General features: G+C 39.9%; 1 protein-coding gene across 3 annotated transcripts in view; it reads left to right on the top strand.

Moving 5' to 3' along the window:
* The window catches only part of PRKG1 (protein kinase cGMP-dependent 1), a 1,124,099-nt gene that overhangs the window by 819,554 nt on the left and 287,937 nt on the right, over window positions 1-16,608 (top strand). For all 3 annotated transcript variants that reach the window (XM_019484295.2, XM_019484294.2, XM_059729934.1), the window contains exon 5: window positions 13,751-13,814. In XM_019484295.2, the coding sequence (XP_019339840.1) occupies window positions 13,751-13,814 (64 nt within the window). The remainder of the gene's footprint in view (window positions 1-13,750; window positions 13,815-16,608) is intronic.

Below are 16,608 nucleotides of genomic sequence, written 5' to 3'. Positions count from 1 at the left end.
AGAGTCGGAACAAACTTTTATACTAGCATTGTTTTGGGGGGGATTTTTGATCATTACATAGAAGTTTGATTGCTTTATGGTTGTATGATGGGAAGGAACAGGGAGCTATTTTTGCATACTTCTTTTAAAATTATATTTAAAACTCTTTATCCTCTTGGAAGGAGGATAAGAAAGTAGATTCCTTTGTAGTTATTTCCAGTGATGTCTTTTGATTTTTTCATAAATCAAAAATGCATGTGTGTTTTTGCATTTTACCCACTCCTGTCACAGTATGTAATTTATGTAATTAGGTTAAGATGCACTGGTCCAAAAGAGTGAAAGACTTTGAGATCATTCCTAAAATTAGTTCTAGTGCAGTTCAGCACATGGCTCAAGGGCCATCCATGGAAGTTCAGGACTAATCCCTAATATGTATACATACACATGTGTAAGACGTTCTGCAATAATCTTCTTGCTTTCTTATTGTTCTCTGCAACAATGTGAGTGTTGCTGTCTACTTTCTGGGCCATTTTAAAAAAAAAAACTTTGCTTGCTTTCTGAGATGTGCATTTAGTTTTCCAGAATTATAACTTTTTAAAGACTGAAAAGCCTGATGTATCAGGTGTTAAACCAAACACCAACTCACATACATTTTGTGAAATTTGAAGGAAATCATTTGGCAGCATAAGCATAAAATAGTCACTTTATAGGTTTACTTTTCTGACATATTTTCAATAAATTATTCCTGTATATAATTCTGAAAAGAGCTGCAGTGAACTGTTTGAAAATACTCCTTTAAAAACATTGGAAAAGAAGAAAAAAACAACATCGTAGGAGAGCATGACAAATAGCTTCTCTGCACACTCTGGAAATAATATTGTTATCATCTTTATGAGAAGGATATTATTATGACAATTTACTGTCAAGTGCACTAGATGTCTGTTAGACTGAGATTAAATGTTCAATTAAAATTGGTTTTTAAGATATTGGAAATAGTTAATTTAGGAAAACATGACAAAATGGGCCAAAAAGATGTATTTGCCTTGTCATTCCTTTAAATTTATATATACTGTGCCTCCAAATTATTAACTACTGTTTAATGACCTTCTTAATACAAAACATACGAATTAGTCAGTTAGTTGCAGTTAACTTGCATGATTAACACAAAAATAAATTAACTTGCTATTTTTTTAACTTGCATTAATTGGACACACAATTTTGACCAGCAGAGTCGACCAGCTTTGGACCAGTCAGAACCCATGCGCACAGCCCCAATGCCGGCCCACCCTACATCTGCTCCAGACACATCTGCCCAAACTGAGCTACAGCAACAGCTGGGCAGACCCTGCTACTCAGCATGGGTGAAAAGCGGCCCCACTCCCTCACCACTGCCGGGCCCTTCTTGCTGCAGCCACCTAGAGCACATGCCTGGGCTGCCCTGCAGCTCTTCTCTGCTGCCATCACTGCCACCTCTGGGTCACCCAATAGGGCAGAGGTGGCAGTGCAGAGGAGTGGCAGAGCAGCCTGGCCACAGGCTCTGAGTAGCTGCAGCAAGAAGAGCCTGGCAGTGGTGAGGGGGAGGGGCTGCTTTTCCTCTGCACTTAGCAGCAGCTTCTGCCTGATCGCTGCCACTGCTCAGCATGGACAGATGAGTTTGGAGAAGGTGTGGGGCAGGCCAGGGGCAGGGCTGTTTGCACAGGTTCCAGCTGGTCTGCCGCAGCCAGGCTGAGTCCGGAGCAGATGCGGAGTGGGCCAGGATCAGGGCTAGGGCTATGTACTGGTGGTGGTGGGGAGGAGCCACAAGGCACCCAGGTTCTGGGCTGTTATGTGTGGGGTGCTGGCTATTGTTTAACTGTGTGATTAAAATTGTGATCAATTGCGACTGTTTTTTAATTTTGCAATTAATTGTGACTAATTTTGTAATCGTTTGTCAGCCCTAATAAGAATAATCTAAGAATAGGTATTTCCTTGATTGTTTTGACATTGATGACACTGATGAGAGAGTGTTTATGATGTGTTCGTCTCATCTAATCTTATCACCACAAAGGACTATTTTTATAGGTTCACTGTACAGGCAATCCTTGGACTTACGACACAATTGGTTCCCGAAAACTGCATCTTAAGTCGAAATGTTGTAAATCGGAACCAATTTTCTCATAAGAAACAATGTTATAAATGGGGGATTGGTTCCTGAACCATGTCCCGGTACCCTATTTTCACCAAAAATACCCCAGAATTTTGTACTCGATCAATTATAGATGGGTAATATAGCTACATTTATGTATTTATATTGTAAATAGCAAGCACATTGATTTGGAAGGACTTCTTTGAGGTGACTTTGCTGGACTTTTTGAAAGGCTCTTGGATGAACTTTTTGAAGGGTTCTTGGTTAGAGTCTTCTCAGGAGTCCTTTTCTGCTTTATTAAAGAAAGCATCCAAGGCAGTTTGGAAAATTGTTCTCCAGGGAGATGAGCGACGCAGTGAACTTGTTTGCTGGTATGGTGTCGCATCGGATAAAGCATTGTAAAGTTGGAACAGATGTCATAAAGTTGAAACAGGGTGTCAACTTATAAACATTGTAAGTGCAAAACGTTGTAACTTGAAATGTTGTAAGTCGAGGACTGTCGGTAATGTCATAATAAAAACATTCTCCAGCTAGTGTAGTACAATTAGGACTGGGATTATCAAAGAAGATGTCACATGTACCCAAATCCAGTTTGTTTTCGGTGAGAGCTGGGCACTTTTTTATTATTATTTAAACAAAAAAATTCAGTTGTACTGGACCACAGGGAAATTACATTTATGACTACCTAGGAAATGCTGGGATCATGAAAATACAGAACATACTGCATAATGAGGCACCTTGTCTTAAGTTGGTGATCTAAAAATTGCTGCACTCAAAAATATTGGTACTACTGAAAATATTGTTCTTTAATGAGGCTACTCTTAGAAGTTTCCACCTATAGTTCAGAAATAGTCCTTCATAATGAAAAATGGATTAAAGCATTTATATACCTGCATATTATTCCACCTTTCTGTCATTGTGACAGCTCCTATTTTTTTAAAACAATTCTGTTCCCTCCCTAATGATTTCAAAATGAGATGCAATGGGAGGGCTGTCTTTCATAAGGAGCCAGTGTCAAGAAGAGTGTAAGAGACAAAGAAAGCTGGAGAGGGGAGGGGAAAATATATATATTTTTTCAGAGTTTTGGCAAAAATGACTACCTGAGCAGTCTATTCCACTCTGACCAAAAGAGGGTGGCTGTCTAATCACACTAGCTCATATTTTGAAAGGTGAACAGTAGCATTTGAACATGTCTGCACCTGTGATTATGGAGTAAAATGACAAAAGGATTGATATAACTGTAAACTTCTGGTTTTCCTTATCACTGCAGTAAAAAAAAAAACAGGCTTGGAAGGCTCTACTTCCTTTTCTATTATGATTCTTTAACAACAGTCGAAGTGTTCACTGTCTCCCCTTGGTTTCTCAAACCTACTTCATACATGCCCGCATGCAGTGGAACCATGTTGGTTCTTTGGCTGCCAGAGTTGCTTGTCTCTGTGGAAAAGAGGAGCAACATAGTCAATATACATCTCTTTCAGACTGGAAAGTGAATGATGAAAATACTGAAAACAGTTAATGTTTATGCAGCATGTTCTCTTTGGGCCACTATAATCCATCTTTCAGTCCAGTTATTATCATTTCATCATAGTCTGTATACATTGTTTACTATTAGAAGAAAAAGAATCTAATCTTTCAGTCTTACTTTTTGTTCAGCAGTCTCTTACAGAAGTAAAAAAAAAACAAAAGAAAAAAAAACCCAGTGCATCAGTTCATCTACTTCATTGCATCTTTCACCATGTTGTATGTAGGCCAGTTTTTAGTAGCTATCTAGATAATTGTTTTTAGATAGAAGACTTAGCATGAACCACTTTCAGGAAAGGAAGATGTTTATTTACAAGGATAATGTCTATGTTATGGTTGGCAGAGCTTTAAAAGCTTTTGCAGCCTTTGCATTTTCAGTCTCTCCAAGATGAAAGACAGTGAATGATTTTAATGCCTTTTTAGCTTTAGCACAGCAGGCGGGTCATCTGCAACAACATAGTGCAAATATCTTCTCTTTTCATAAAAGTGGCATTATTGAGCTGATTCCAGAGCTAGATGCAAATGTAATTAATGGGAGAGTGTGAGAGCCCCACTCCTCCTCTTCATTTCTTTTTCCAAGATTCTTTATAAGCAAAGCAAAATGTACAGGAAATTGCTGGAAGAAAGCTAACCTTGTCATATCAATTACAGTTGTTATGGAGTAAACATGGTGTTTCTAGAAAGTTCCAAATACATCTTAATTCAGCCTTTCTGTATCCATTTTCTGCATCTCTTTTTCTACTGTGTCTGTAGGGAGAGGAGATAAGTGAGAAAAAGTAGCCCAGCCTTCATATAATATGTAAGAAGTTGGCACAAAGGAGGAATTGTATTTCAGCCTGACAACTGGCAACCTAGGATTGCTGAATGTCACATTTTTCCTGCAACAGTCATACCCTTGGCATCCCTTTCACACATTGCCACAACCAGGCTGAGATATCAAACTATCAGCTGGGCTTCAGGCATGGTTTGTAAATGGCTGCTGTAGGCCAGGTATCTAATATCTGGGGAGAGTTTATCCAAATGATCTCAGCCTCTCTTCTGACTGTTCTTTCTTGGGTTAGTGTAGTGAAAAGTAGGTGATAAAAGGTAGGAACTGCATCTAGGGTATGCAAAGCTAATGATGAGAAAATAAAGGTCATACACTAGTCCAGCTATGCCCTTTTGTCCTTCTTTCCTCAGATACCCCACCCTCTTCCCAGTCACCTTCCAGCCCTAAGACTACTTCTTCCTTTCTCCAAGTGGTCATTCCTTACTATAGTGGGACTGAATTATATATATTAACAGTACATGTAAAAATAATAGATAAAATAGATGCTACATTTCTTCAAGACTGTTTTCTTCCAAAACTGCTGCCAGTACTTTACAGATTATGTTCTTGATTTTTTTTTCCTGAAGTAGATTATATAAAATCTTGTTTGAACTGGTGAAAAAATAAATTGAAAAGGAATAGAAGTCAAATTAAAAATGTAGTTTTAGTTTTGTACAGCCATTAGCTGGACAATATGTAATGTATTTCTCTGATATGAGACATGCCAGTTGAAGAAGGCAATGGGAATACAAGACAGAGGATACCACAGTAAATGTCTGTTTGCAGACTCCACTAAGTAAAGTTCAACACAAGTTACTTGGTTCTCATTTTAAGACTATGATTTATCATGAAGATGACTGAGCCAGCAATTTAGTCTTTGACGCTGCTTACACTGGACAGCTGCCAGTTCTATGACATTTCTAGCCTGAGTTCTTTAAAATGTTGTTTCTTGTGAGTACCCTAAATCGAATGTCAGAATCTAATAAGCAAGATTTATCTTGAATTCCTTGAGCTCAAAAGGGCAATGCTTTCTGGCAGTAGTGGGAAGAGGACCTCCAGCTCTAAAGAAATGGTCAGCACCTTCTTTGATCCTCATTCACACATACTGATAAAAGAAAAAAATTTCAGATAGTGAAATTAAGTTATTTTAACTTTTAAAGTACACATGCCTGTATGGCAACATTTACTGTATCGACCAATGAAGAATTATAAAGGCTTCCCTTCCCAATTAACCAACCAAAACTACCTAGAACACAAGCAGCATTATATCCATCCTCCTTTCAAAAGCTTAGGCCACTGATAAACATAAAAAAGGCACAATCGGGTTAGCTGTGGGATCCCAGTAATCACACTTCTTGCCATGTCAAACATGCATGGTGGGGGGCATTATTGTGAGATCAAGCATCAGATCTCATCATGCCCTAGGTTCTCCCTGCACCTGCAATCTTTGCTTCTATGGCTGGCATCTCTATCAGTTGATCAGAGCTCCAAGACCCGGAGCACACTACGTGCTCTCATGGCTGTGATCACAGCTAGGAGCTCTGATCACTTGTGGAACTCCCAGCCCTGGGAGCGCATGGTGCTTCCCCGTGCCTGAGAGTGCTGATCACTTTCTTCCATGGCTGGGAACTCACTCCATCAAGTGATCGGAGATCCCAGCCAGGGAAGCTTATTGTGCTTCCCCAGTTGAGACCCCTGATCAACCCACCTGTGCTCCCAGCCTCTGGAGTACTCTCCCATGTGTTCCAGAATCTGAGAGCACTGGCTACATGTTCAATTAAAGGCATGCCAGGAACCAGCCACAGAGTTATTACATAGATTTTTCTGCAATAATTTTGTTCCTTATTCCTGGTTTTATCACACCATTTATTGACTGAACATGTGGCCAGGTCACTATTTAAGATGTGATTAGTCATCATTTTCATGATAGTTAATCATTTTCTTAAGTGTAATGTGCATCAGGCCTTAGGAAATGGAAGCCCTGCAGCATACTCTGAAGCTCAATGGACTCTTTGTTGTGGAGAAGGGAAGAGAGTCAGAGGCATCTCACTAATAACACTAAACTTTCAGTTTTCTCCAGTTTAAAAAAAATTGACTGCATTAACTGATCTCAGCTGCTTTGGCACCACAGAAAGGGACAGATAATTTATTAGAGTGCTGGGAATGAAACCATTTAATGTTTTGTAGTGAAGAAAACTGCTTTGAAGTACTGCCAGAATTAATTGTCCATTGCTGATCATTGCGAGTGCAGGTATAGGCCCACAGAAGGTACCACAAAACATGCAGCCAGCTACATTCTGGCATCTCATGCTGAAAGAATGACAGTAATCCAGAAGGGGGGAAAAAGGAATCTTGGGTATTATTTTTATCTGAAAACTCAGGAGCAGCCTGGTAGCTACATGTCCCCCAAAGTAATCTGCATTCATTAGCCAACACAACCAGTTTATTCTCTGTTCCATGTTCATGCCTAATATGATGGGTCAAGGAGAATGAGGGAATTCAAACATTGCTGTTCATCCTGCCTTCCATAATGGCAACAAAATTATAGTCCTTTCTGCTTATTTCAGTCATCTTTCAGCATGGTCGGCAGATTGATGAAAGACTAAGGTTTATTGACATTTGCTGTTAAAATTCTATTTCCTTATGCTTTCTTGAACAATGAAACAGCTAACCAGGCAGAAATCCGTATTGAAGAGGTGTGACATATTGTCACTGCCAGCATCTCACATGCTGACATTTCTATCTAAAGCACTGCAGCTCCTCCCACTCAAGCTTCATAGATTTCTTTGTCATATTGGAGCTGTAATTCCTTGTCACATACCGTCATTGCCTTGGCATGTTTAGCTTAAAGATATCCCTTAATTTTGGATTCATGTATAACTTTGGGGGAAGGTCATTCATGTTACATGCTGCTGTTGTGTACTGCAGTTCAAAAATGAAGTACTCAGGAAGAATGTTATGTTCAAATGTCAATAAACTGCTAGGCTGGCAAGTGTGGGCTCTGCCATAGCATCTGCTACCAATTATTAGTGCCTGAGATGATCATCTATGTTGTAACATGATATCATGTGCAACAGAAACTAGAGGCTAGATTTTCAGATGTTGCAACTCAGATAGAAATCAGATGAAGCTCTGAGTCCTCAGTATCTCTGAGAGTGAGGCTCTGGGATTTTGCAGTGTCTCTTATTCAGATGGCTATGCAATTAAGGATTTAGGGATTTAGTACAAGTATCTTGGAACAGAATTTTACGTATGAACATTTAAAGAACAGAAGAAAACTGTTCAGGCTACCACAATTACTTATATAAATCTGGAAACATAAAACCAATGATTGGAACATGAAAATAGAATTAGTAGCTGTGCTGCATAGTATCTTTCTCTTCCAGGCTGTTATGGGTGTTCTTTGTTTTTCTTCTTTTTGAACTGGTAAATACAAGAGCAGTGATTCTCAACCAAGGTGCTGCCACACCTTTCAGGGGTGCTGCAGGGTGCCATACAATGTTAGCACACTGTTAAGCATGTAGACAAGATTTCCAAGATAGATCCAAAGATTTCAGATAGGAATCTGCAGTGTTAATGTAGGCCTGTGGGGTCAGGCCAACTCTCAGGATCTCAATATTGCGCTGTTAGACAGGAGGGTGTGACACAATTGCACATATACAAACACACAAATTAGTTAGGTGCATACACATGCACACTACCAGCTCAGGCACATACACATTCAAACCAGCCTAGGCACATGCATACTTATTGCCAGTTCAAGCACATACACTATACACCCCAAAAGTTAGACACAGATCACTAATCCGTATATCATGCACACCATTCCATACACACACACACACACTCTAGCAACTCAGATACACACACATTCAAAATAACTAGCTTAGGTTCATGCTCACTTATCACCAGTTTAAGCCCATACACACTACACACACCAAATTTAGACGGAGTCAATTACCAGTTACCAACACCTGCACATCCAATACACATGCATGGATTACTAATTCATATACCACACACACACACAATGATATCTATATATGTATATAAGTGTGTATTCACTAATTCACACACATACCACCCACCTACACATACACACAGGTGAGTTCCTAAGTTGGGTGTTGTGATGTGTATGTATGTATGTATGTGCTTGGTGTACTTGGGATACCTGGGGAAAGGTTAAGGTAAGAAAGTAGAAGTGTAGGGAGTTAAAGTTGCTGGGAGTGAAAGTCACTAGGACCGGGATTAGAACTGGTAGACTAGAGAGGCCTGGGCTGAAGAACTAAGGCTCAGGGGTAACTTTAGGTTAATTGATCTTAATTGACTAAAAGACAATGCCCAAAGCCTACAGAACAGGGGAGCGATGCTGGCGCAGAGGCTGGGACTGGAGCCAGAGATATGGTGGAGCTGAAAAGGTAGGTGGGGAGAGGAAAAATGGAACTAAGGGAAAGTGTGGGTGTTAAAGAGGGGCTCTGGGTGTGGGGAGCCAGAGGATGGCTCTGGGGCAACTAGAGAAGTTGCAGGGAATGGCAGTAGGTGCTGGGAGCTGGAGAAAGGCTCCAGCTGCTGGAGAAAGGCTCCAGCTGCTGGAGAAAACTGCAGGACAGCCAGGAGAAGCTGGGAAGCTGCGGGGGGGGGGATGACTACAGAAGGTGGGGGGAAGCCTGACAACAGAGACAGACAGCAAAAAATCACAGGAAAAGCAGCAGGAGAGACTGAAAGGTGGCAGGGGCAGCAGGAAAGCAGAGAAAGGCAGCAGAAAGTCACAGGGAAAAGGCAGTAGGAGCCTGGGAAGCAGGGGGACAGCAGAAAATCACAGGAAAAGTGGCAGGAGAGACTGAAAGGCAGCAGGGCAGTGGGAAAGCAGAGAAAGGCAGCAGAAAGTGACAGGGAAAAGGCAGTAGGAATTGAGAGGGGATCGGAAAACTAGTGGAGAGGGGTGGGGGCTGGAGCTGAGAGAGAGAGAGAGAGAGAGAATGAGGCTGGAATTTAAGATAAGGAAGGGACTGGGATTCAGTAAAACATGACCCAACTCAGGGTTGCAAATGACAGTGGTTTTATTGAACAGGGGAGATGGTGACACAGTGTCTTATTGCTTCCCTTGCACCCCCTCCCACACACACACAGGCAGCAGGGGTTAGAGAGGCTTGATGCAGGGGCTGAAGTCCACTGAAATCCAGGAGGAGAGAGAGTCCAAATTGTAGGAGGAGGTGTGCAGGTAATATCTACCTATCCAGTCTGGAAAGGGGTCCGTGTCCAGTAGGTATTGTCCAGAGGGGGCTCGCTGGCAACACCTACTGTTGGAGGCTTCCCAGTTCCTTGTGGCTGTCCTGAAGTTTTCTCCAGCAGCTGGAGCCTTTCTCCAGTATTCTATCTGCACTTCCCACATCCCTTTATCTTGTTTTCCAAAAATCCATCTCCAGAATTTTGGTTCCATACTTCTGTTTTAGAAACTTCAAAAGTTCCTATTAAGACACTGAGGAAATAGTGATTGCTATCTCTTGCTCTCTGCAGGATACAGGCAAATAGGGATTCAGTTTTGTGAATTTTGCAGTTGATAACAGAACATCACATAAAGGTACCACTGCTCAAAATACAGTTAATTTGTACCTTTTTGTCTGAGATTATACTTTCTGAACTTGCACTATACTTACACATTTTTCCAAAAATATAATAATCCTGACAGATATTTCTTTATGATTAACATAGAAACTCAGAATATGTGCTAGCCTGTTTGACATTTTCAGAATTTGCCTTCTATAATTTTGTAAAGTGGCTAAATATAGATTTTTTTTTACCACCTACTAAAAATATTTTATATAAAGTTAGAAAACCTAATAATGATTCTTGTATCACCAGTTGGTCACATTTTTCTCTTTTCCTGGTCCTTTCACTGATATCCTGCCTATTTTCAGCTCCAGTTTTTATATGTGGGTGATTAAATAAGTATATCTTATTTAATATCTTAGATATCTTAGATATCTGTCTAACTAATTATAGAGGCTTATATTTTTAAATGTTAAATTTCATAAGTAACTATATAAAATAGTTGGATTTCAGGAAATGGATTCTTGTTTCCATCATTTTGATGATGTCACTGGAAGAGTTCAAGTATATATTTGTTTGTGGCTATAAGAGAGGCTTAAATTCTCTAAATTTTATATTTTTATTCCTTCATCAAAGATACTATATCACTAGTTAAAATGTACATCATTACAAATTGAGGTTAAAAGCCTTTTGGTTCCTGCTCCGTTTCATAAATGTATTATTTCTAGGTAGATGTTTAACTAGAGTCTATTCAACAAAAAGGGAATACACACTACCTGTATTAACCAGGGCATTCAGAAACACACCAGTCCTTTTGTAAACTATCACAAATCCTTGCTTTTAAAGACATTTTGTTTATTATGCAATTAATGTTATTGTTCTGGGATCTAATTTATTTAGGACTTATGCATTGTCAGTATTTTAATGGTTTAATTATCTGCTCCATTGCAATGATGAAACTAAGACATTCCTCTTCCTACCATCACCTTTTCATACTGTGAACTGAATTTGTTTAAAATCCTAAGCTTTCAACAATAGGATATCATAGTTAATTGAGATAAATTACCTGGTATACTGTGGAAAAGGCCCATTCCTTTCAAGCTGTAAAGGGACAAGAGAACATTTTTTTCTACTGGCTTTTGGCAGGATACATTGCTCTTTTTGTGCAACATCTGGGTTAGGCCTGGGATATTTCTTATGTTCTCATCAAGAAATAGTTTTCAGTAAACATATATAATGTTTAATTTCAGTCTAAGTCTAATGAAGCTGAAGTTTTACAGTGTAACCAGAGGCAGAATTTAGTCAACTGTCGTTCTGCAGAAGATACTGTTCTCAGTCAGTGTATTCCTTCTTCTGTTTATGGGAGTGATGGAGCAGGAATAAGGAATGTCTGATATGCAGAGGCCCCAAGGTCTATCCTATTATTTTACTTTGCTACTGTACAGAACCATGCACTGCCATGAAAGGTGTTCTATAGGAAAATGACAGAAAGCTTGGACATACATTTTGGAAAAGGTAGATCTATATAAGTTATTTTGATCAAGAGATGTTCTACATTACTCTGGGAATTTTTTGTAATCAATGGTATATAATTATAGAATCAGTACATAATTAATTGTATAATTAATATATCTGATTGATTTTGGGCTTTCTCTAGGTGGGTGTAGAAGCCTCAGCTTGTTGCTTTCCTGCTTCCTAATTCTGTATCAATAGTGGAACCAGAAGTTTATGTCTTTTGACAACATCTTTCTAACAAATTATGCATTAAAACACTTTCAGGACACAGAAGATAACTTCTTGTGTGGAACAGAAAGGGAAAGGAATTAGTTAGTTTCCCCAACTTCTTTTCAGCAAGAAAAGCTGAAAGACAACTGAAATAAAGTTACTTAAAGATAGATTTTTTTTAAATTGTGAGGACTTTAAAATATGCATTTCGTAAAAAAATATTTCTAGTGGTTTAAAAGATCATTTGAATCATAACAACAATGTGAGTAAATCTTCAGGCTTACTCTAACATTAACATGATTTACCTGAAGGAAAGCACATGCATGTCTTTTTCAAGAATTATATATGTCATGCATTAATATTTCCATTACTCCTGAGTCAAGGTTTTCAAGATAGGACACAAAATTGTGATCCTAAATTTTGATTTAGGTATTTAATTTTTAAAAATTGATCATCTATTAGCTGCCAGTTAGTTAATTGGGAGCTGATGAGTGATGAAAAGTTCTGAAAGGTAGCCCTTTTAGATTTAGAAGCCTAAACCTAAACTCCAGATTATGAAAATACCAGTTCAGGAATTGTCTCACACAAGTGTGCTTAACAGCTGTGCTTAAAAGAAATTAAGAGCAAATCAGAAAGGCTTAGAGCTGTTTTAAAGTGCGTGAGTCTTATTATAGTTGGTGGGTTCTGGCAAATATTTTGTTTGATGAATTGGTATGTCTCAGAAAATAATGTGTAATTGTAAAATTTCTTACCAGATCTGTTCAGCAACCTTAAGAGTAAAAGTGGTCCAGTGCTGTTTTCCCCACAACTCTTGGCTGCACTTAGGTGGCCTCATATTTAATACTTTTGTTATTACAAGCATATCGTCTCAACTTTCAACCAATCTTCTCTTAAATCCTTATTGGATTTGGTCTCTCTGGTGTTTTTCTTTGTTGCTGGTTGAAGTGGGGCAAGAAGAAATTGCACATTAATATCTATTATTGGAACAGTATGGAATGCAGCTTAATTTAGCACTTTTCCTAATATAAGCATTGAAAAAAAGATCCACATTTCACTTTGTGATATGCCCCAACCCTAGATATGGCCTGGGTGCACTTCTGATGCACACTCTTACACCTTCAGAGACACCCTTCTGCTCCAAATCCTGCCCTGTCATCTGTTGCTTCACCACTGAGAACCAGCTGAGATATGCCATGGACCAAGTCCTTCGCCTGTGGCACGTTGACTGTACCAGTCTTGCCTAGGTCTTGCCAGCTCTTAGCAGAGGGGATTCTCCCAACTAGGGCTAAGTACAGAAGTCCAAAGAGCTGGAGGTGTTGCACATGTTATAGTTTCTTTCAAATTGTAAATGTGCCCTTGCCTGGGAGGGCTTCTTTGTGAGTCAACACACTCCTGTCAGGTATTGATTACTGCTTTTCAGCTTCTCCTTGGGTGCCAAAAAAACTCGTTTTTTGTCACTTGACAGTCATTATCATATTGTGCAATCCTGGTCCTACTGTAACATAAAAGAAATGCATTTTATACTGAATACCACAATGTTTATAAACATAAGGATGATGAAGTTAAATACAGCTTGACATTACCTATAAGTAGGGACTACACATATCACATTAGTAAAACAACTAGAGAAATCATGCAAGACACCAAACAGACCCCCAACCTAGTATAGGGTTCATGGCACATCTTATATAGTAAAGGTATAGCTGCAAAATGTTTGCTCCTCATGTTTGACTATTCTAAAACCACTGCATACTTATACCATAGCAGACAAGATATAAAGAAATAAGCAGAATACACAATAGATTTTTTGTGGCAAACAGTCCTAAAGAATTACATTTGCTAAATTAAAATTTGTATTCCTTTTTGATGTTACAGTATAAGATTGAGAACACATTGTGTGTTGGTAATAAAAATTATGTTTTACTCTTACAGTATTTTATTCAGTAACAGCTCATATCCATATGCTAATGAAATAAAGTAGATTTTTTTCATCGTCTAACTTTATTCATTAACCAAAAGTTCTTTTCCTTTCTATATTACAGTGTTCCAACATTCCAGAGCCTTCCTGAAGAAATACTCAGTAAGCTTGCTGATGTCCTTGAAGAGGTAAGTCATTTTATTTTTGATGATAGTCTGAGCTTCAAGAGATATAGGCATTCTAGTAATCACATATTTTGAACTGCCTTTAGAACAAACAATGTCATAGCTTTGGTCCAAACCATGACTGATCACATTTATGTGGAATAGGTAAGAGATGTGTTGGGGAGGAAAGTGAGAAAAAAAAAAAAAGAATAATAACATTTCCCAGAGGATTTGGATATTTCAAAACTTGGTTCCTTTCCAATTTGGAATGAAAATTAAAATGTTGAATTTTTTGGAAAAGGGAACTGTTAAGTCTGATTGCAGGGCTTCCTGCTTAGTAGGCTGCCCTAGAACTACAGGCCTTGGAAGGTGTGGCACCTCCAGCTCTGAGGTAGTCAAGTAGGCAGACTGCTCAGGAGTTAGGCAGGGAAGCTTCCAAGAAACCAGAAAGATTTCAAGACCAGAAGGAACTTTGTTGAAATGCAACAGTCTCTTTAGAAAGTTTAATTATGTCAGAATTTGCCACAATATGGTAGTGGAAGAGTGATGTTGTAGCCATAATGGTCCAGAAATTATGCAAGAGGCAATGATTTCTTAGGGTGATATATTTTATTGGACCAGCTATGTAGTTGAGATACCATTAGACATGCTTTGAGTGTAAAACAGATCAGAGGAAGATAGATCTGAGGAAGAAGGTCTTATGTTCGAAAACTTGTCTAACTTTACCCCAACCACATAGTTAGTCCAATAACATATATCACCCTAAGGAATCCTTGCCTCTCACAGAATTTGCCAATTCATTGAGATAAAAGTTCTACTAATCAGCTTAGTTAAACCCTTCAGATAGAGGGAATGAAAAATATTATGTCCTTCTGTATTCATAGAGGCACTTACACTGGAAGATACCAGATACTCTGAAGGAAAGCAGAACAGTACAAACACTACTTTCCCATTAGGTTTATAGCAGGGAAGGGCAACCTTATTATACGTCCAAATATAATAAAAACTCTGCTTTCTGGGTTGCCCAGGAGATGTGTTGAATTAATGCTTATTCTAGATATCTAGGATGAACACCAACTCCAGTGAAGTTGATAAGAGTTTTGACATTGAACTTATTGAAGCTAGTATTTCATCATTGCAAACCCCTTGGAACTTTCTAACTTTCTTCACAGCATAGGTTGGCTCTGCCTTTCCTAAATGGAGCACGATTTGTGGGCACGTTGTCAGCCATTGCAGAATAAGGCATTCAACATTAATAAAAAATTTACCAGGATCAATTTCCCAAAAACTATTGTTCTTTTTTTCTGCAGTACCATAGCAAGGGGAGGACGGGGGGAGGTGAGTGGGATGACTGCTCTGGGTGCTGAAGCGACGGGGCACTAATAGGCACTGCTCGACTGGGTCAGGGTATGGGACGGAAGCACAAACAGATTGTCTGGAGTGACGTGGGGATGGGGGGAGGGTGGCTCCCACCACTGTTCACACCCAGGCAAGCATGGGGGGTTGTGTGCACCCTGGATCTGTGCACAGGGTGAGGGTGGCCTGCTGCTATGGGCTTGTCCTGGGCACCAAACTTCTTTGCTACGGTACTGCCTCACTGTTTACATAAGTGATTCCTGATTTAAACAACTGCCTCCTTGTGGAAAAAAGTCTCCTCAGAAGATAAGGGTACCCATAACTACTTTGCAGTTGGTACATAATAGAAATTAGATTATTTGATTTGGCAAGTGAACAGGGGCAGCAAACCAGGGCAGTTTGCAAGCAGTTCGTAAGTCAGTTTGCCACCCACCTCTTAGAAGGGGAGCCTTTGAGTTAAGCTTTTTAAATTTAAGAGTAACCAAACTACATATATATAGTGTAAATAGCTAAAACTCAGCAGCTAGACCAGTACTTAAGCCATGGTTTAACTGGAGTCCAGAGCAAGGAAGAGTCTGTCTGGCAACTCTTTCATGTTCCTTCACTGTAAGCTTGGTGAGATGAAGCAGGTTAGCAGGGAAAAGAGAACCTTTTGAGACCAAGAAGTAGTGAACAGGCCAGCTTACAGGGGAGCTTGCTAGGGAAGGTCTGCTTGGAAAGAATGGCAGAAAGAGAAAGGTGGAGAATTAAGAGACCCAGAAAAATGGCTGAAGGACATCAGAATGCCAGAGCCACTGCTACTGCCAGCTCTTCCTCTTGCACCTGTAAGGTGTCTGTCCAGGCAGGACCACTCACCGTAAAGGCTTCCACCCAGGTCCTGGTTTGGTGTTATGAAGACTAGTTTGCAGGTTCCTTCCAGTGACAGCCAGGTGAGGGAAAGTCTGCAATGTGAGCAGTGCCTCCTTGTGGTGTCCCTCGGAGAACAGGCAAGAGAGCTACAGGAGGAGGTGGTGAGGCTCTGAATCCATCGATGCTGGAGCAGACCTCTAGAACTGTGCAGGAAGGACTGCCAGAGGCACTAGGGAAGAAAGAACATGTCCTCCCATGAAGATGGAAGCTGAAAGATGAAAGCTGGAAGCTTGTGACCTCTGGCAGCAGAGAGAAGTCTACTCTCCACCAGTTTGCCTGGAGAACACATTTGGAGCCCTAGCAACAGAGAAAAGGAGCAGAAGCATGTCCTGTTATTAGAAGAGGTTGGGCCAGACATCCCCAAGGGTCAGAGGATCAAGGCCACTGCCAATAAGAGGAAGTGATGGGTGGTGGTGGTTGGAGAGTTGGAGGTCAAAGATAAGGGCCCAGGCTGGATAAATGCATGGCTGTGCAGATGGTGTCATCAATAGGGCTTTGGCTTCTTCAACCGTGGGATGTCGTTCCAAGGAGGGCTGCTCGGAAGAGATAGGAT

Source organism: Alligator mississippiensis, chromosome 6 (genome assembly GCF_030867095.1).
Source record: "Alligator mississippiensis isolate rAllMis1 chromosome 6, rAllMis1, whole genome shotgun sequence".
NCBI lineage: Eukaryota > Metazoa > Chordata > Crocodylia > Alligatoridae > Alligator > Alligator mississippiensis.
This window is presented reverse-complemented; position numbering and strand designations above follow the sequence as displayed.